Raw genomic sequence first — 20,802 nt, forward strand, 5'->3', positions numbered from 1 at the left:
GAAGCTCCAACTCTCCACCATAAAAGAGATCAAAAGAAAACCCCTAAGAAAGGTACCCAACAACTCTGTCTCTCAAGCTCCTCCTCCTGTTGAACGAGATTTTGACTTGAGCATCGGAGGATTCTTACTGGAGCCACCTTCGGTTTGAACTTTTTTGTAGGTCGCGTGCCTAAGAGGCTCACCTTGTGATCAACTCCATAGTTCTAATGCCGGGAGATTTCTCGCACCAATAAATTTTTTTTTGTATGGGCCGAATTTATGAAAAGATCCAGAGCCTAAAATGACTATGTCTAGCGGACCCATCAACAGAGGTCTCTGACGACCCAAGGTCGGCCACCACTTTTTCTGACGATTCAAGGTCGGCAACTACTTTCACTGATTAGTCCTCGAGATCGTCCAACTAGAGTCTTACTCATCGACAGCGATTTGATGACCCCTGCACATCATCATCGATGGCTTCTCATCGACCAACCACTCATACATTACGGAGCAGATCTTGACGATAGAACAAAGCAACCGACCCCTAGTCATCGTCGACTAGTCCTCATCCCTACAGCATCCAGGTTGGTAACTCCATTCACAACACAGCATGCGTCAGGCAACAGTTATTGCTGGACCGATAGGGCAACCACAATCATCACATTTCAAAAATATCAAGCGACAATCTCATACCCAACGAATCGCGCCCTGATCGTGCGGGATCATGCCAACCAACTTATAAACTGAAGCTCCAACTCTTTGCTATAAATGAAATCAAAAGAGGACGTCCAAGAAAGTTACGCAACAACTCTGCCTCTCACGCTTCTTCTTCTGTTGAATAAAATTTTGGCTTTAAACATCGAAAGATCTTTGCCGAAGCAACCTCCAATTTGGACTTTTTTATAGGCCGCATGCCTAGGAGACCCATTTTGTCATCAACTCCAGTGCCCCAACACCGGATGATTTTTACACCAACACCTTCCAAGATTATCTAGCGATGCACCAAATGCAACCTTAAATCCATGTCTCTGTATTATGTTCTAAAGTTCAATTCTAATCATACTTTTATGATCTAATATATATATATATGAAAGCATAAATTGAGAGAAAGTATGTTAGCAAGTTAAGCTGTTCGCATAAGCATCAACTTATCACCTATGAATACCATGTGGATCAAAAGAAATCTATAAAATATTATTAAATTAAATGAAAAAAAATATTATAGTCTTAAATGACTGAATTGAAGTCTATATATGTGAATTAAATAATATGATTAAAGCATGATATTATTATATTTTTGTAATTAAAATCCACTCGTATATGTAATCCAAAATATGGATTGATATAAAAAATTTAAATAAATATTATTTTATCATATTAATTTATTAATTTAAAAAATAATTAATTTTAAAAAATAACTAATGTTATAATTTTTAAAATAACTAATGATGTGATCTAGAATCCGCACGTTGTGTGTGTGGGCTCAAAACTAGTTTAACCTATAAAAGCAAAATTTGTCCTCTCTGTTGTAGCCTGGTGGCCTAACAGAGTAGAATGCACGCACTATCTCGTGTATGCATTAAGCCCCGCCCGGCAAAATTCGTTTCCAGCCATGCTTGCGGCGGTTCCGACCAAACACCACGTTGGATCTCCAAAGTCCTTTTCACCCACCAGTGACGATGATGAGGTGGCCGTCGGTTACATGCGTCCAGCCTCCACCCGTCCTCCGACTCCTGGGTGCAAAAAACCGATCGCATTCCCCCTGGCTCACAAGAAACGCCCCAGCCATTCAACCCTCCGAGAAAGAGGAAACCAAGCAGAGGCCGCCCGCTCCATCCTCTACCGGATTCCCTCACCTCCATCCAGAACGACCCCCAAATCTCTCCATCTAGGTTTCTTCCCTTTCTTTTTCTCTATTCGATTCGATACTCATTTAGATTTCTTTCTTTAGATCGATCGATCGATCGATCTTGGCCGGAGATGGCAGCGGCCACGGCCTCGCGGCGGCTCCGCGAGCTCCAGTACCAGGCAGGGAACAAGACGTGCGTGGATTGCGCCCAGAAGAATCCGCAGTGGGCCTCCGTCTCCTACGGCGTCTTCATGTGCCTCGAGTGCTCCGGCAAGCACCGCGGCCTCGGCGTCCACATCAGCTTCGTCCGCTCCGTCACCATGGACTCCTGGACCGACATCCAGCTAAAGAAGATGGAGGCCGGCGGCAACGACCGCCTCAACGCCTTTCTCTCCCAGTACGGCGTTCCCAAGGACACCGACATCGTCGTTAAGTACAACATTAAGGCTGCCGCCGTCTACCGCGATCGCATCCAGGCCCTTGCCGAGGGCCGCCCCTGGCAGGACCCTCCTGTTGTCAAAGAAACCCTCCCCCGCTCAACCGCCCGCTGTGCCACTGGGGCCAGAAAACCACCGCTGGGGCAGACCGGTGGCAAGACCGGCAACTCGGTGATTAATGGGGGCTGGGATAGATGGGATAATGACGACTTCCGATCGTCGTCCGATATCAGGCGGCACCAGTCGGTTGGCGATCTCAGGGGAGGGAGCGACGGCGGCAGAGAGGGGAGAGGTTTTCCTTCGAGGTCCAGGTCCACGGAGGATATGTACACGAGGTCCCAGCTGGAGGCCTCAGCGGCGAACAGGCAGAGCTTCTTCGCAAGGAAGGTTGTGGAGAATGAGGCTCGGCCTGAGGGGATCCCGCCGTCTCAGGGAGGGAAGTACGTGGGATTCGGGTCAACCCCGCCACCACGGAGCAATTCCCAGGGAGACATGTTCTCCCTTGTTTCTCAGGTGACAGTTTGCATGCCTTTCTTTCCTTTTGTTCTTCCAGTTGCTTTTGTGCATTATAGAGACTTTCTTTGTGCTCTGAATTGCTATTAGGTAGAATTATTATTATGCTATAAATTATTTTAGAAAACATTTCATCATGTCACCCTATGACCAAGAACAACAGTACAAAGAGGTTCTTGAGTATATGACTCCAATTGAATAGCTGCATTGTGGTTCCTCAAAATTCAATACGACTAGAGAATGAAGGGCACTCAAGAAATGTTTGTGTATGTTTTAGGGGTTATCCCACCTCAATTCATCATAAAACCAACCTCAACTTGAGGTCACCAAAAATCCGACGTGACCAGAAGGCCGAGGTCACTAAAAAATCGACCTAAATTGAAGGCTGTCTATCATAAAGCTGATCTGAATTGGAGGCTGTCTATCATGAAGCTGATCTGAATTAAAGGCTGTCTATCATGAAGCCAACCTGAATTGAAGGTTGTCTATCATAAAGCCGACCTGAATTAGAGGTTGTCTATCATGAAGCCGATCTAAATTGGAGGTTGTCTATCATAAATCCGACCTGAATTGGAAGATGTCTATCATGAAACCAACCTGAAGGCAGAATGCCGATCTGACTTATTTCAGCTCATATAAATATCGATCAGACTCATTTTAGCTCATATAAATACCGACCTGAAGACTTGAAGCAAAGTATTCCCTATATCAGAGGCATCCAGTCTCATATGATGCTTGATTTCACCCCTGTATTTTATTGAAGTAAACTATTACATCGACGGTCACAGTTCAAAGCCCACCGTGGTCTTTACAACTCATTTTCAACTGGCACATACAGTTAAGTATGACCTCATTTCCAGCTAATACTTACAGCTATGTTCTAGCTCACCCACAGCTGGCCTCTAATAGCCCAACAAACTCCTCCAACAATCTAACAAACTCCATAATGGCCTCATTAGCCCCTCCATAAATAGAGGGCCAAGGGATTCTCTGGTAGGTTCTGACTCTCAAGCTTAAATTAGAACTCAAAATAGAGGGAGACTCTATTGCTAGGACTTTAGCTTCCACAAAGTCACAAACCCTCTAGTCCCATACAAACCCTCCTGCTCTCTATTCTTCCATTTTTCATCTTCTGTTCTCAAGGTTCGAACTTAAGCATCAGAGGATTAAGAACCGGAGGATCTCCATCTGGTTCCTTGACTTGTTTTGCAGATTTTTTCGAAGGAGATCAAGAACGGATCGCTGCGGTCACTCCGGCATGGTCTCTTCTGATCTCTCTACATGATGAGCCTCGCAGCAACAGATTGGCGCTAGAGGAAAGGCATCTGCTTGAAACTTTTATGGACAAATGATGGATCAGAGAGCACAAAGCAACTTTATACCTTGATCGTCTCCCTCTGGAGATATGTTGGTAGCCGTCTCACCTCCATTTCAATGGAGATTGGGGGGCAGATGAAAGTTTTTCTTTTTTGAAAGAGAAGTACACTGATAATAGATCCCTTAGTAAAGTTTTCTTTAACGTTTGAATTCTTTTCCACAGGAGGTCAGAACCCTCTATCCAGCCTTGTCAGGTCATAGTACTTTACCATGCCACGCCTTAAGTTGTCAACTCATGACATTAATGTAGGCGGCCCCCACGTACTGTGAAATGATAATATTTATTAATTCTGAAAACTAAAGGACCAGGCTCAGTGATTAAGAATATTATGAGGGGCCAAAAACATCCTTTTCAGCTTCCTCTTTTCCCAAGACCCTCAAAGAGAACTCTTGATCTCTATGGTAATAAACTCTCAAACCCCATCTTTTATTTTATTCCTCTCTTGCAGGGCAACAACTTCTTGGGCACGTGATCTAAAGAAGAAATCGAAACAAGGACAAAAAAATCTGTCCAAACGATATATCTGTTTGAGGAAACTAGAAGATCATGGCATCTGAAAAAAAAGAAGAAAATTTTTATGCACCTGGCCTTGAACACGGCCGAAGCCACCTGCAAGCAGTCTTCCATGAGTGGCCACTTCAAGACTTGATTTGGTTCTCCTGCATTAAATGGATGCAATGATGCCCGTCACATTATCCTGTAGATAACATAACAGAAAAAAAGAGAAAAGAGGAGAAAATCCTCGTGCATCTGGCCTCGAGCACGATCGATGTCACCTTACAGGTGACATGGCAAGACAACAACAAAAAAAAATAAGAAGAAAAAAAAATAAAGAAAAGAACACAAAAGAACAGAAAAGAAAAGAAAAGATGAAAGGAAGAAAGAGGACAGAGGAGAATCGGTCTACTTTGCCCGAGACCTCCCGCATGCCCGTGCGACTCCCGGCATCAAAACATCGAGAGATCAGCGGTCTCCTAGCGTTGAGCACTGCCAGGTCAGTATTTTTCCGACGTCAAAGCTCTTCGCGTTGGTGGCCCGAGCTCCCATGTGCCTTCCGACGTCAACCCCGACAGATCGGGGGTTCACCGAGCTCCCGTGCGCCCTCCGGCATCAACCTCGGCAGATTGGTACTCTCCCGAGCTCTCGTGCACCACCTAAAGAGAGAAAGGAGAGTCAGCTCCCTCCGTCGCATGTGTTCTTGGCGCCACTTCGGCATCAAACCGGCCAGATTGGTGGCCCTGTGCTGCCATATGCCTCCCATCGTCGAGTTCCGTCAAGTCAGTGGTCACCAATCTCCTGCATGCCTGCGTGCCTGCTCGACGTCAAGCACTGCCAGATTGGGAGCCCCGCACTCTTGTATGCCTCCCGGCGTTGAACCCCGTCGGGTTGGCGGCCCAGGCTTCTCCATCATGCATTGAGATCAAGGTCGAATGGCCGGAGATCCCAGGCACTTCCGCACCCATGCTCAGCTTCCGTCGACAACAATTGAGACCACTCACGCAAGCCTAGTGCCAAACCACTCTGATTGTTAATTTCTCGGACTTCCCCGATCGGCCATCACAATTCGCTGCGTGCCCATGTGCCTCTCGGTGAAAATATTTCAAGTCGGTAGTTTTCCGACCTCAAAACTCCCTCAAACCAAGCCGATAATCTTCAGGCTCTTGGGCACCTCGCCTCCCTCTGACGTCAAGCACCGTCAGATCGGTACTCTCCCGATCTCCCGCAACTTTGCACAGCTTCCGATGTAAGCTCCGTGGAACCAAGACCTCCTGCGTTGCTTTACGCCTCCTATCCCCAAGCCCTGCTAGATTGGCGACCAAAGATTTCTCCGTTGCTCGTGGGATCGGGATCGACTGGCCACCTTGCCCTCCGTATTCGTCAAAAGATGGAAATTCTGACCTACATGATGTGGTTGAAGCATTCTACAGAAATGGCTGGTATCGGGGAGTTGTTGCTAGGATTAATGCCAGGTCAAAGTACGACATTAAGTTAATGCATTTGGAGGAAGAGTTGAAATCTGGCCCTATGAAGGTCCCCAGCACTTTCGTGTGCACACAAGGACTTCGGCCAACTCAAACGTGCTGGTTATTTCTCCTTTGCCTCAGGCCTCCATGTGCATCTGACCTTGGACAACGTCGAGGAGATCTGTGGGCATCTCCAAGGCTCAAATCCAAATAAATGATCCAAATCACAGATCAAGTCCAAGCCGAACAATAAGGAGTCAAGCAGGACTCACGAGTTCTCAAATAAAAACTTCTAGTAAAAGACTCTTAAACTTCCATTGGTTATTCTTTCTCTTTTCTTTCTTACAAGATCTAAGAAGAAAAATAGGGCCAAGCCGAAGTCAAAGTTACGGCCAAACCGGGGTCAAAATCAAGCCAACATAAAGCAAAAACAAATCCCAGCTGAGACAGAGAATAAGAAGTCAACAAAATCCAAAGGCTCTCAAACAAAATACATAACCTCTATGGTCATAGACTCTTAAGCTCCATTTACTATTCTATTTTTTTTTTCAGGATCATAGATTCTTGAGCACATGAGCTAAAGTAAAAATTAAACAAAACCATGATAAATGTTAAGCCCAAAGATAAGGCAAAGACTAAGTTGAGAAAATAGGGGCTCATCAGGAAGCCTAACTCATCAAAAAGTCGACCTCATTAAAAGGATGAAGACTGAGCTCATGAAAATACCGACCTCAACAGAAAGGTCAACAGCGACTCATCAGGAAGCCTAGCTTATCAAAAAGCCGATCTCATTATAAGGATGAAGTTGAGCTCATAAAAATACTGACCTTAATAGAAAGATCAACAGCGGCTCATCAAGAAGCCTAGCTTACCAAAAAATTGACCTCATTAGAAGGGTGAAATCTGAGCTCATGAAAATATCGACCTCAACAGAAAGATCAACAGTGGCTCATCAGGAAGTCTAGCTCATCAAAAAGCCAATCTCATTAGAAGAGTGAAGGCTAAGCTCATGAAAATACCGATCTCAACAGAAAAGTTCAACAGAGACTTATCAGAAGGTGAGACATCCGATCTCCAAATTAGATCTCAACAAAAATTCAATCTCCGAATTGGTAAAGCCCTAAAGGGTCCAAATCTGATCTTCGAATCGATAAAATCCTGAAGGGCCAAAATGAAGAAGATCTCCCCAAATCTGACCTTCAAATCGGTAAAGCTACGAAGGGTCAAAATGAAGATAAGATCTTCTCAAATCCGATCTCCGAATTGGTAAAGTCCCAAGAGGTCCATATGGAGATAAGATCTCTCCAAATTCAATCTTCGAATTGGTAAAACTCCGAAGGATCAAAATAGAGCTTCGAGAGGCACAAATGGAGATAAGATCTCCTCAAATTTAATCTTCAGATTGGTAGAGCTCCGAGAGGCACAAATAGAGATGAGATTTCCCAAATACCGACTTCAGGGTCGAGGTTGTCTTCAGCTCTATAAAATACCGACCTCAGGGTCGAAGTTATCTTTAGCTCTATCAAATATCGACCTACGGGTCGAAGTTATCTTAATATTCTATCAAATATCGATTTCAAGATCGAGGTTATCTTTAGCTCTATAACATACCAATCTGAAAGTCGAGGTTATCTTTTAGTTCAATGAAATACCAACCTGAAGATCGAGGTTATCTTTTAGTTCAATGAAATACCGACCTAAGGATCAAGGTTATCTTTCAGCTCATACAAATACTGACCTCAAGGTCAAAATTTTCTTGAATTTCTATCAGATACTAACCTGAAGGTCGAGGCTATCTATAAAATACCAATCTGAAGGTCAAGATTATCTTGGATTTCTATCAAATACGGATCTGAGGATCGGGGTTATATTTCAGCTCATACAAATATCGTCTTCAAGGTCGAAGTTATCTTAGATTTCTGTCAAATACCGACCTGAAGATCGAGGTTATTTTGGATTTCTATCAAATACCGACCTAAGGATCGGGGTTATCTTTCAGCTCATATAAATACCGACTTCAAGATCGAAGTTATCTAGGATTTCTATCAGATACCGACCTGAAGGTCAAGGCTATCTATAAAATATCGATCTAAAAGTCGAGATTATCTTGAATTTTTATCAAATACCAATTTGAGGGTTGGGGTTATCTTTCAACTCATATAAATACCGATCTCAAGATCGAAGTTATCTTGAATTTCTATCAGATAACGATCTGAAGGTTGAGGTTATTTACAAAATACTGATCTGAAGGTCGAGATTATCTTGGATTTCTATCAAATATGAATCTAAGGGTCGGGATTATCTTTCAGCTCATACAAATACCGATCTCAAAATCGAAGTTATCTTGGATTTCTATCAGATACCGAATTGAAGGTCGAGGCTATCTATAGAATTTTGACCTGAAGGTCAAGGTTATTTTGGATTTCTATCAAATACCGACTTGAGGGTTGAGGTTATATTTCAGCTCATACAAATACTGACCTTAAGATCGAAGTTATTTTGGATTTCTATCAAATATCAATCTGAAGGTCGAGACTAGCTATAAAATATCGATATGAAAGTCGAGGTTATCTTGGATTTCTATCAAATACCGAGCTGAAGGTCGAGATTATCTTCAGCTCCATAAAATATCGACCTAAGTGTCCAGGTTATCTTCTGCTCTATGAAATACTGATCTCACGGTCGAGGATATCTTTTAGCTCTATGAATTATTGACTTTACGGTCGAAAATATCTTTCAGCTCTATAAAATACCGACCTCAGGGTTGGAGTTATTTTGATACAAATCTCTAGATCAAAGTTTTCGTAGAATTCTATTATTGATCTACGGATCTAAGTTATCTTGAAGTTCTACTAAATATCAATCTCCGGATCGAGGATATCTTTCGATCTATTCAAAGTTACATCGGATAAAGAATCCAAGCAGTTTCCTTGAAAAACCAAATGGTACAAATTCGCCACCTCGATCAAACTGAGAACTTATTTTTTGGGCTACTTCTTTCATCCAAAATGAATTCTTCGAACTCAGAAGTGGGGGTGCAAGTGTTATGGGGGTTATCCCACCTCAGCTCATCATAAAACTGATTTCAACTTGAGGTCACCAGAAATCCAATCTAACCAGAAGGTCGAGGTCACTAGAAAATCGATCTGAATTGGAGGCTGTCTATCATGAAGCCGATCTGAATTGGAAGCTGTCTATCATGAATCCGACCTAAATTGGAAGATGTCTATCATGAAGCCAATCTGAAAGCTGAATGCTGATCTGACTCTTTTCAGCTCATATAAAAATCGATCTGAAGATCTGAAGTAGAGTATTTCTTATATCAGAGACGTCTAGTCTCATATGATACTTGATTTCACCCTGTATTTTATTGAGATAAACTATTACATCGACGGTCACATTTCAAAGTCCGCCGTAGTCTCTACAACTCATCCCCAACTGGCACATACAGCTAAGTATGATCTCATTTCCAGCTAATACTTATAGTTATGCTCTAGCTCACCTACAGCTGACCCCTAACGGTCTAACAAACTCCTCCAACAATCTAACAAACTCCATAACGGCCTCATCAGCCCCTCCATAAATAGAAGACCAAAGGATCCGTCAGGTAGGTTCTGACTCCCAAGCTTAAACTAGAACTCGGAGAATCTGCCGCTGGGACTAGCTTCCACAAAATCACAAACCCTCTAGCCCATACAAACCCTCCTGCTCTCTATTCTTCTATTTTTTCACCTCCTATTCTCGAGGCTCGAACAGACTTAAGCATCGAAGAGTCAAAAACTGGAGGATCCCCATCCGGTTCCTTGACTTATTTTGTAGGTTTCTTCGAAGGAGATCAAGAACGGATCGCTGCGGCCACTCCAGCATGATTTTTTCTGATCTCTCCACATGAGATTTTGAGCCTCGCAGCAATTCTACAACTCAATGTTTTGATGTGCTGACCTTACCCATGAATAATATATCTAATAAAACTTATATAATACTAGAGGGAGATGCTTAATTTAGAGTCAACAAGGAGGATGAGTTTTAGGTGAGGATCCAGTCTATGTAACTAATCCAGAAGAGATGGTGTAGGAGTTTTGTCAACAGCAGTTACACTAATCATTCTAAGGTGTATCCTGTCACCATAGTATGTGTCACATGAGGATTGATGATTCTGAAAGTTGAACATCATGTCACAAGGGTGTAATCAAAACAAAAAATGCTACCCAACTAAAGTGTAACCCCCACACACATTGACTTGCTTGACCCAAAGAAGACAATGAGGAAATAAGCACATCTTTTGTTTAATTCTTCTCAGGTTTCTCCTTTAGTGCATCTATTGTTGAGGCAAACAAACTTCTATATGTCAAGTTGGCAGTTTTCTTTATGATGCGTAACAGAGGTGGGCCATTTGATTCTGAAAACACTAGAGCTGTTAGCAAAGCAATTTTACATGAGCTGCATGTAGAATCAGCCCTCTGATTGCCACCCATTGTGTAATCAGCATCATGTGGACCTTAGACCTTAGTCTGGCCCCAGTACAATGTTGTACTATAGCATGCATAAATTCTTTGAATAACAAGTGAAACAAGCAACTAGTAAGAGGCTATATTCAACTTAAACAAAAGAGAATTTTTGGAATATGTTTGTTGATGATCCAGCAAAGAACACGGTAATTGTAAATTATCCTTTCCCTTATCTTGTTTAGATGCCATCCTAGATGATTTGGCAAGTGCTTCACAAAAAGAGAGTTCACGTAACCAGGGTGCGATAAAAAAATGCATATGCACAGAGCAACTGGTGTTTTTTGATGGTTGGGCAGTTTTTCTCTCACAGATGCCTTAAATGCAAAATTGGACTCACAGAACAAGTGATGTGGGATCTATTTATAGTCTATTGTGTTTCTTGATTCTTTGTTGAGATATCAGTGATGTTTGACTCAGATCTTTTGGACATATAAAAGTATTTCTTGCCATTTAGACCAAGATATAATGATTCTGTAATTGTATCATTTCTTCAGGGTCTGGTTTTTCACTTCTTAATTAGTATCATGGCTTGTTTGTCATGGATTATGGTTCCTTGAATGACTATGGTGAATAAAAGCAAAGAAATGGAAAATATCATGTCAGTCTCTAATTGCTTTTGGTGGTGGGGTCTTTGGTAATCAATTTATGGTTGTAGGAAGAAAAGCAAATGGTTGGCTAGAGCTTGTTGGTGCCATTTTTGCCCAGGAGTGGTTGCTTTTTGGTAGTTCTGTTGTTTCTAGGTATAATTGTTCATCGGCAGTCCTGTTCTTGGATCCCTCATCAGAATTTACGGTCACCATATAAATCTTTTTCAGGACTTTGATCACCTTTCTGAACCATTTGACTCTTTCAGCTGAGCATGGATCCTGTGATAGAGTTGTTATGTACTCTTAATGTGATCATTTTGCATTTCATTTTATATTAGTTTTATCATTTTATAGGAAAAGCTGATTGCTTTATTCTTCATTAAACTTTCTGAACCATTTGACTATTTCAGTTGAGCATGAACCTGTGACAGAGTTGTTATGTACTCTTAATGTGATCATTTTGCATTTCATTTTATATTAATCTTATCATTTTATAAGAAAATCTGATTGCTTTATTCTTCATTAACATGTCTTCATGTGGGAGAAAAGTAATGCTATATTTGTCACACTGCCGATTTTCATTTATGAAACTTTCTGGATTTCTTCCTTTATAAACATTAGTAAGCATTCTAGTTGGCATGCTTGAACCAGTGAATTATGTGATTACTTATTTTCAGTGAGATAATTTTCCCTATTGTTTGCTTTAATAGGGTCTTGGTCAACTTTCCCTGGTTGCAGCTTCTGCCGCTCAGTCTGCGGCTAATGTTGTCCAAGCTGGCACAAAGGAGCTGACTTCCAAGGTACTTCTTGTTTTTTGTTTACTAAATATTTTTCCATAAGTAAATAGTTCTAAAATAATTCTAAATTGGTTAACTTTAATTTTTTAGGCTTTTAGTTTTATTTTCCATGTTGATGGGCATTATTTGGCAGACCAGTCATATAAGAATGACTTAAATGACCATGTTTAGTTAAATTCTACTATTTTCTGTTATCTATACAATATGCGATAACTCTTTAAATCAGAAATAATCTGAACAAAGAGGTAATATTAGGAGTTTCATGATCATCCTTCAGTCTCTGCATTGTCTTCTCTAGTCAAGAACCAATTCCAGCTGGCAACGTGCTTCTCTTATCAAGAAGATAAAATGAAGGAATTATGGGAAGATAATCATAGGTTTTTGGTGCCTATTGTTTCTTTGTACTTCAAGAAAAATTTGTTGATAGGGACAAATCTAATATTACACTGGCAAGATGTTCTGCAGTTTGCACTTTTATGATTTCGTCAGTGGCTTGCATAATATATATCACAATGCTGTGAATGTGGTACATCTAGTCTTGTGGTGTCCATTTAGGTGTTCAAGTTTGACTGTCACCTGGGTAAGCCTGGCTTTCATCTTATTACATGCAATCTTAACCATATTGGTAAATAATTTACATATTAGCCTTGGACTAGCACCTGTCAAATGTTATTTTGTCATAAAAAATCTATAGCGATAGATGCACATCAAGATTGGTGTCTGCATTAACTTCTAACTTAGTGCCAACAATTTAATGACACTCTTTGTCATGTTATGAGGGAACTGCCTTGTTGAAACCAATCTTTGTGTATTTTGAGTTAAAAATGCAAAATTTTTGTTCCATAATGAAGAATTTAACATGTAATCTAACTTGTATACATCATGCCTCTATGCTCGTGCCCATGCATGTTGGTGATTATTTATTTAAATTAACCTATATGCCGCAAGGCATGGTCAAATTTAATTTATATACTTCTTTGTATAAAAAATTGATGTATGAAGTGCATACTTGCATCCCTAACGTTGCTTACAAGCCCATGATACTTTTTGACAATATACATGCGCGTGCACGCAAACATGAACATATATCTGACTCCATGTTATGTGTAGCTACAAGCCATGTAGCTGCTCCCGTGCATACTGACCCACCTTTTGCCCAACCTCATAATTTGGCTACACAAGTTTGACATGCTAAGGATCAGGTAGTGTTTTAAATTGCGGTGCGTGTTACCACATATGCTGATTCGGTCCCTTGACCACACTGTATGGTCTTTATATGGCTATTATTTCTGGCCATATTACATGTTAACTTAAAAGCTGGTTCATCAGCATTATGCATCCATATATGTGGTTTTATTGGCATGATTCTGCTGTCTATGTTGCCTTCTCAGCATTTTGGAGCCACATGTACAGCTCACTCTTACATAAGTCCAAGTCCCTGTGGATGAAGAGGGTGGAGCATCGTTAGGTTTGTTAAGGTTTTCAGGTTGGCTTGATATGGGCACTTGACATGTTAGTAGTTATGTTATGACTATTGTTATTAGATATTAAGTACTAAATAGGAAGCACTAATTGTTAGTTTTTATTATTATTAATATTGAGATTAATTATCCAAAAAAACATTATGTTTATTATTGTTTTTATTATATTAATATATTTAATTTATTTGTAATTAGTTAATAATCGATAAATATATATGTATCCATATATGTAGCCTGCATTCCATATCTGCACTATGCATCTCTTGCTTCATGCATACCGCAGGTCTGCAGCTACCTTTTGAAACATTGGGATTTGAGTAAATTCTGTACAATTATCAGTAAAACCTTTCCAGTATGTAAATATAAATGAAGATCCTCTGCTACAGGTGCGGGAGGGGCGCTATGATTATAGGATGAATGAAACAGTGAATGTGGTTGCCACAAAAACTACTGAAATTGGACAGAGAACATGGGGAATTATGAAAGGAGTCATGGCAATGGCATCGCAGAAGGTTGAGGAATACACAAAGGAAGGGATGGGCTGGAATGGAGATGACTGGCAGCGAAATGAGAATGAGAGAAACGGATATTATAAAGAGTTTGGAGAGGAGAAAGCTTGGCAGGGTTGGGATTCTCCTGGAGCTCATTCTTCTGGTAGAGGCTCGTGGGATGATTGGGATGCAAAAGACAAGAAGGAAGAGCATGGGAAGGGGGCCCAAGATCGACATGGCTGGGGTGGTTGGCACGATGTAAAAGATGATTGCTACGAGAATTATCACCACAGCTCGTCAAAAAAGGCCACTAATCAGAATTTAAAATCTAATTCTACGTCTACATGGACAGAGGGTGGCTTCCTCTAATAAAAGGGTCATTTGTTTCTTGGTTTCTTTTATCTTGGTATATCATGTTCTTAATGCAGTCAACTTTTTTTGACCGCAGGAAGACTACCCATTATCAAGTATATCTCTATGGCAAACAATGATCCGAAGATTTCTGTATTATTTTATTTTTTCATGTTTGTAACATAACAATATTTAATTTATGTTCCAGTTTTCCATATGCTTTTTTTTTTTTTTTTTTTAATACGGTGAAAATTGGGTTCAACGAAAAAGGGTGATTTTTTAATATATATTTTTATTTGTGGAGGTTAGGGTTAAACAGAGCAGGTTGAATAGATTGGATTTAATAATACTATACATACATATACATATAGTTGCATACAAATCATTAGTTTGGGCCTTGGAGAGGGAATTTGTGATGTATATTTATCAAGGTTGGATTTTACCATTAACCGTATCTGTCTTAGATTTGCTGCGAGTTGCACAAAACCTGTTTTTTTTTTGCTAAAACACCACCTGTTTTATTAGAGCCGGATTGGGGTATCTGATGGGGCAGAGTAAATTATCGCCCATAGAGACTGGTTTCATGGGGAATATAACTTTTTGTGGCCATCGTTGGAGTGAACCCCAGGCTGTGACCACCATATATATGTATATAGAGAGAGACAAAGGGAGAGGGGTCTTCTATTTTTCAATATTTATCGTATATATAGGCTAAAAGCGTATAGACGTAGCTTTTAAACATGCTCTCATTGTTTTCCCCATATGTTACAACAGTCAACTGAGAGGACCAAACAACAATGTTGTACTAACATAACGTCACACACTGGTGCAAACGGCCAGACCTGGAGGGCTCCTCCTTTCTCCATCCATGGTGCGGGGAGGTGGCATCGGAAGCGAGTGGAGGATGCTGTGTTGTTGAACCACAAGCACAGAGGAGACCAGGCCATGCCCTTGCAATGCCAGGACATTCCCAACTGGCCCCAACTCGGCGTGCTCGCCCCACCAGCCTCTGAGCCCTGTAGCTGCCACCTTGGAAGAACACCGGCCCCTCCCCACGACAACCAGCTCGTAGTCCCCACTTCTCCCAATGTTCAACACGCTTTCAATCACATCCTCTGCTCTCCTCTCCTCATATGCTGCATAACCGTCGCTCTTCCGGATCTCTGCCACAGCTTCCTCGTCCAATTCCTACTCATCAAAGCGTACACATATCTAATAAGAAACTGCCCATATTTTCCCCCGATGTTATTTTGGAGAGTGCTGTCGTTCTGTTTCAACACCTCCCAGGAGTTCGAACAATTAAACTATTCAACATAACGGGGTTTAACAACCGGGAAGTGGAACCAAAGAAGATTACCTCATCTTCCTCCTCGGAAGGAACGGATCTTGCTGCTGATTGCTGTTGCCCGTCAATGTCTCCCCACTTCAAGAATCTGATGACTGTAAGATTGACACCAGGGCTGCCTATCATCATGGTCCCTACCTGGAGTGCCTCCCTGTCGTCCGGCCCACCGAAGAACACCACACAAATCCCACGAACCGTCTTCGTCGGTCCACCAAAGCCGCGGTCCACAAGCAGGCCCACCGAGCAGGGCGCATGGGACAACACTCTTTGGTTGACCTCTCCCCAGACCTCCCCCATGTCCTCTATCGCCACTCCTCCCTCCCCTCCCCCACGCTTGTGGAAGGGCAAGATCACCAGTCCCACCTTCCTGTCCTCCGCCACATGGCACACATCCTCATGCATGGTGGCCAATGGAGAGATGGCCGTCATTCGCCGGATCTTAACATGGCCCAATTTGTCATAAACTTGGAAGGCACCCAAGATCATGACCCGGTCCAGATCGCTGCAGGGCTGCATCGGAGGCGGGTGGTGGGCCGGCCGCCCGTTCTTGCGCGCACGAAGAGCCGTGAAGATGGAGGAGGGGCGCTCGGTGAGCTCGACGAGGTGCATGACGTAGAGCTTGAGGCGAGCCTTCTCGGCCCCTCGAATCGTCTCGATGAGGTTTATGATGGAAGGCACGTTGGCTGGGCTATGGAGGCAGGCCAGGATCCGGAGGTACTTGTTGCGTTTGCTTGATGATGAGGAGGAGGAGAAGGATGGCGACTCGGATTGGAACCTGCTGTTATAGCGGGCCGTGGGCTTGTAGATAGCCATGACGGTCGGGGTGGTGATGAAGGTCGTGAAGAGCGCCATCAGAACCATAATCGTAAACATCTCGTCGTTCAGTACCTAGGGCAAAAGCAACACCACCGGGAAAAAGAAATCAACATCAAGATTTATAAAGGCTGACATATATTGGTAATTTGATTGTCTATCTTAGTGAAGAATGGAGGGGAGAGAAATTCAAGAGATTAAGATACACCATGAGCTTGCAAGACATTGGAAAAGGGCATCACCAAAGCAAGTTATCTCTGATATGTGAAGACACACTACCAGACTCAAAACCTTGAATTGCTAGAAAATATATCAACAATATATGCAGGGAGACGCAATGTTAGCGTGGCAAATACTGGAAAGGGAAATGTCTTTATGTACCTTCTTCTCCTTGCCGATGTTCAAAACGATGAGCTCCACCAGTCCCTTGGTCCCCATCAACACCCCGAGGGTCGCCGCCTCCCTCGCGGGGATCTTGCTCGACACCGCCACCACGAAGGTCCCCACGATCTTCCCGACACATGCGACGGTGATGACGAGCGCGAGGAGCCCCCATGCCTGCGCTCCTCTGATCTTGGCCACGTCCGTCTTGAGCCCGCTAGATGCGAAGTAGAGCGGCAGCAGCAGCCCCGATACGAAGTCCTCGATCCTTTCCAACAGCCTTCCCGCGAACTCCCCCTCCTTGGGTATCGTCAGCCCGAAAACGAACGCTCCGAAGATGGAGTGGATGCCGATTAGATCGGTAGCGAAACCCGACACCAGAACCCCGGCGAGCGTCAAACAGATACAGACCTCCTCGACCGCCCGGTTCGACCGGCGGGCGATCCAGGCCATGACCGGCCGGACCGCGGTCATCATGAAGACAACGAAAAGGGAGCCGGAGAGGATGATCCAGAGGGCGGCGAGAGGGGTGGTGGCGTGGCCGCCGCTGCCACCACCGCCGGAGAGGGCCACGGCTAGGGCAAGGAGGACCCAGGCGACGACGTCGTTGAAGGCGGCAGCGGCCATGGCGGTCTCGCCGATGCCTGTGGTCAGGAGCTTCAACTCTGCGAGGATGCGGGCGAGGACGGGGAACGCGGTGATGGAGAGGGCAACACCGATGAAGACGAGGAAGGGGTAGAAGTCGATATCATTGGAGGAGGAGGAAAGGGGGGTGCGGCGGAGGAGGAAGACGACGCCAACGCTGGAGAGGAAGGGGAGGAGGATGCCGGCGGTGGCGATTGCAAAGGCACGGCGGCCGCTACGGCAGATGGAGTGGAGGTCGAGCTCGAGGCCAACGAGGAAGAGGAAGAAGAGGAGGCCAACGCTGGAGATGGTGTCCAGGATCGGGGAGCTCCACGACGGAAAGATGGCTTGCAAGTAGGCTTTCCAACGGCCGAATGCAGAGGGTCCTAGAACGATCCCGGCCTTCACATCGAGAGAGGAGACAACGAAAGGTAAAGATTTTGTTTCTGTTTTCCTTAAAATTATTTTGTTTTGTCAGGGATAGATGGCAAGGGTTACAGCCGCAATCAGGGCTGGTTTGATTATTCCTATAAAATTGGATCGAAAATTCTATAAAATTTATGAACCGAACTATCTATTTAAATATGATCCCTAACATATTCAATTTCTATAGGATTTTCAATCCAACTCTACAAAAATATTTAAACAGACTCTTGGGTTGTCCATGATACTAGAACTCCAGTTATTCACATAGCACATTTGGTCATGCACGCATGCTATCATGGGGTCACTGCAATTTACCATAATGGAGTCAGAGGAGAATGAGAGGTGTTACAACATTTTTAGATTATTGGTTCACATAATTGATTTTTATTATCGCTTTGAGAAAAGCCAGGTAGCTCATATTATATTAGAGACAAATGACCATAGATCAACAAGCATGTGAGCAATTAGTTAAGTATGGGTTCAATCAATTAGTCTAAATGCAGAATTTGATCCAGTCCGGAAATCAGACTAAAGAACCTATTTAAGCTTAATCTGGGTTATGCTAAAGATGGATTAGAATGAAGGTGTCAAAAGGGCTTGTCCGCCCAAATTGGTAAGAGAGTCTGCCCTTGAAAATAAACAAACAGAGGGCCCTTTTAAAGAAAAAATTATTGCCCATACAGCATGCATCACGTGGCCATATATACATGCAGCCAATCACAATCACTAATTCTTAGGGATTCTATTCATCAAGCATAAGCATGTATCTCAATGCACCATTATAGGAACTAATGGCTATGATTGGCTAAATTGAGTAGAAATAAGTTAGAACTCAACCTACTGGGCGAGTAAGTTGGGCGGTCCCTATGTGCATTAATTCACATATGTCGGGGCCAGTGTCATGCTCGACCAGGCTTATTGACTCCTCCAGGCGCATCCTCCATGCCTGGCAGCCATACGGCACGGCAGAGAGCCACATATGCAACCAGGGCTACTTCTGAAAGAAAGGAGAGAAGACTACATACCACAATCTCGGCTACCACCTTTGGCTGGCGTAAAGGCTTGAAGAGGAAGGCAAGAGTGCGGCTGAGGACGAGGATCAACGTAGTCTGTATGATAAGCAGTGGAAGAGCATACTTGAGCGGATTCTCACCCTGCCATGCACCGTCTGATGAGATTTTGACAGTCGTCATGTTAATTACCGTGGCCATCGTTTGGTAATGATGCAGGAAGTCTGAGATAGCTTATGTGCCTCAAAGAGGAAAGACTGGGGCTTGTTATATAGACATGGAAGCAAACATTAGCATAAAACTTTGGAGAAAAAGTTGAAGGAATATAGTCTGCTTGTGTCATGGCCTCATGGGTTGTGGATCCGAAGTCAGTTTGATTCTGTTGCCTGTCAACTTCCTACAATCCCGATGATTTGATATGATGAGTGAAGGAAATGTCTTGCTGGAAATCTGTGGTATGTCGGCTTCACAATGGTGCAACTTCCCAGCAGTCCAACAAGCTCACTTTAAGTAATATTAACTGAGCCCATTTTACAGTTCATTTTATTCTTCAATTGAATCAAATCATTATTAATTCTTTTAACTTACAACTTGTTGTTATTTGATTTTGAAAAATACCATCTCAGATGGCAGGCAAATGCCTCTATAGATGTGCTCATTGCTCATTCTAAATTGCATACATCAGATTCAACTCTGTAGGCATGATGACATTTTTAGTTAGATCAGATCCACCATTGAGCTGGTGGACCAATCCAATCATGAAGCAATATGCAGAAACAGACTCTTTTTTTTAAAAAAAATAAATAAATAAATCCATCTTCATGTGTGTTAATTGCTTCACGATTGAGCTGGTCCATTAGCTCAGCAGTGAATTGGTTGAATCAGTAATTTCTCGTAGGCGTGGCGGAAACCAAGTTGAGACAAAAAATGTGCTTCTCAAGAAGGTGAGTGATGCAAGGTGGTCTCCATCTTTGTCATCCAGCGATGACTTGTCCTTTCAAAAGTGGTCCAGACGCGGGTCATGCCTTGGCGTTGGCCTGAACCACTAAATCTGCAAGATCCCTGTTGCATAGATGCATGAAATGTTTCGCTAGAAGACAAACAATTTTTACATTCTTTTTTTGAATGGTACAGAATTGCTTGTCAAAATCATCGTGTGCCCATCCAACAAACGTATCGCGGATGCTACTAGGTCATTCCCTTTCTATCCCAAGTGAAATCTCTCACTCTAATGGGTAGAGTGCGTGGTCCCTAGCAGAGTTTGTAACATTCTAGTACCCCAAGGCCTGTCAACTTGTGCTGTGGATTAGCCTTCTGTATTAACTCTACGTCGAAATAAAGGTGGAATAACAAGAACAACATCAACAACGCTAGTCTGGCTTGTCGCACAATAAAACTTGAAATGCTAGCTTCTCAATTTATTCCCCCTATCTGGTTCACAAGAGCAGCGCATCTATCTTGCAAACGCTAGTGGCTTATCTTGATGCATATTCCATGAAACTAAGTGGAGTTTTCTCCTTTTTTTCTAGTCACTTGAAAGGTTTTATCGGTCAGCAAAGAGGATGCTCCTGTTAACCTAAAAAATGTTAAGGAATTAATACTTCAGCCTTTCTGAAAATACTCACGCAACCACCATGCTAACCGTTCCACTGCTGCCGTGTATAAGGTGCAGTGAGTGCCACGTTTCTCTGGTGTGGATTTTCCTTTCGATTACCTGGGACCACGGCATGGGTATTCTTTCAGGATTTCTAAATTTCTGAATTCTTTATTTGCGATCATATGCTGTTAGTATGTTTTAAGTTTACCAACTCTAAATTAAAAAAAAAAAAAAAAAAAATCTTTTCTTGGAGCCGAGCAAGTAAACAAAT

General features: G+C 42.8%; 2 protein-coding genes across 3 annotated transcripts; one reads left to right on the plus strand and one right to left on the minus strand.

Moving 5' to 3' along the window:
* Positions 1 to 1,528: 1,528 nt before the first annotated feature.
* Positions 1,529 to 14,550, plus strand: LOC105033827 (probable ADP-ribosylation factor GTPase-activating protein AGD6). 2 transcript variants are annotated; one of them, XM_073245100.1, is made up of 4 exons: positions 1,529 to 1,871; positions 1,967 to 2,778; positions 11,926 to 12,015; positions 13,880 to 14,550. In XM_073245100.1, the coding sequence occupies exons 1-4, from the start codon at positions 1,592 to 1,594 to the stop codon at positions 14,351 to 14,353; spliced, it is 1,656 nt and encodes a 551-aa protein (XP_073101201.1). In that variant the 5' UTR covers positions 1,529 to 1,591; the 3' UTR covers positions 14,354 to 14,550. The 2 variants fall into 2 exon arrangements, with proteins under 2 accessions (XP_073101201.1, XP_010907061.2); XM_010908759.4 differs by having other exon boundaries at positions 1,771 to 2,778.
* A 464-nt stretch (positions 14,551 to 15,014) lies between these two features.
* Positions 15,015 to 19,167, minus strand: LOC105033828 (cation/H(+) antiporter 20). Its single transcript, XM_010908760.3, has 4 exons — positions 18,950 to 19,167; positions 16,875 to 17,900; positions 15,693 to 16,568; positions 15,015 to 15,523 (listed from the first exon to the last, which is right to left on the minus strand). Exons 1-4 carry the CDS (start codon positions 19,133 to 19,135, stop codon positions 15,152 to 15,154), a joined length of 2,460 nt encoding a protein of 819 aa, XP_010907062.1. The 5' UTR covers positions 19,136 to 19,167; the 3' UTR covers positions 15,015 to 15,151.
* Positions 19,168 to 20,802: the final 1,635 nt, after the last annotated feature.

The sequence above is a fragment of the Elaeis guineensis genome, chromosome 10, assembly GCF_000442705.2.
Source record: "Elaeis guineensis isolate ETL-2024a chromosome 10, EG11, whole genome shotgun sequence".
NCBI classification, from domain to species: domain Eukaryota; kingdom Viridiplantae; phylum Streptophyta; class Magnoliopsida; order Arecales; family Arecaceae; genus Elaeis; species Elaeis guineensis.

Excerpts from the sequence above, each read along its gene's own strand:
- LOC105033827 (XM_073245100.1), top strand. The coding sequence starts at position 1,592 with ATGCTTGCGGCGGTTCCGACCAAACACCACGTTGGATCTCCAAAGTCC. Across the intron at positions 1,872-1,966 it reads CCCCAAATCTCTCCATCTAG|CGGCCACGGCCTCGCGGCGG; the intron begins GTTTCTTCCCTT and ends CGGAGATGGCAG. Across the intron at positions 2,779-11,925 it reads TGTTCTCCCTTGTTTCTCAG|GGTCTTGGTCAACTTTCCCT; the intron begins GTGACAGTTTGC and ends TTGCTTTAATAG.
- LOC105033828 (XM_010908760.3), bottom strand. The coding sequence starts at position 19,135 with ATGGCCACGGTAATTAACATGACGACTGTCAAAATCTCATCAGACGGT. Across the intron at positions 16,569-16,874 it reads ACATCGGCAAGGAGAAGAAG|GTACTGAACGACGAGATGTT; the intron begins GTACATAAAGAC and ends CTTTTGCCCTAG. Across the intron at positions 15,524-15,692 it reads CTTCCGAGGAGGAAGATGAG|GAATTGGACGAGGAAGCTGT; the intron begins GTAATCTTCTTT and ends TTTGATGAGTAG.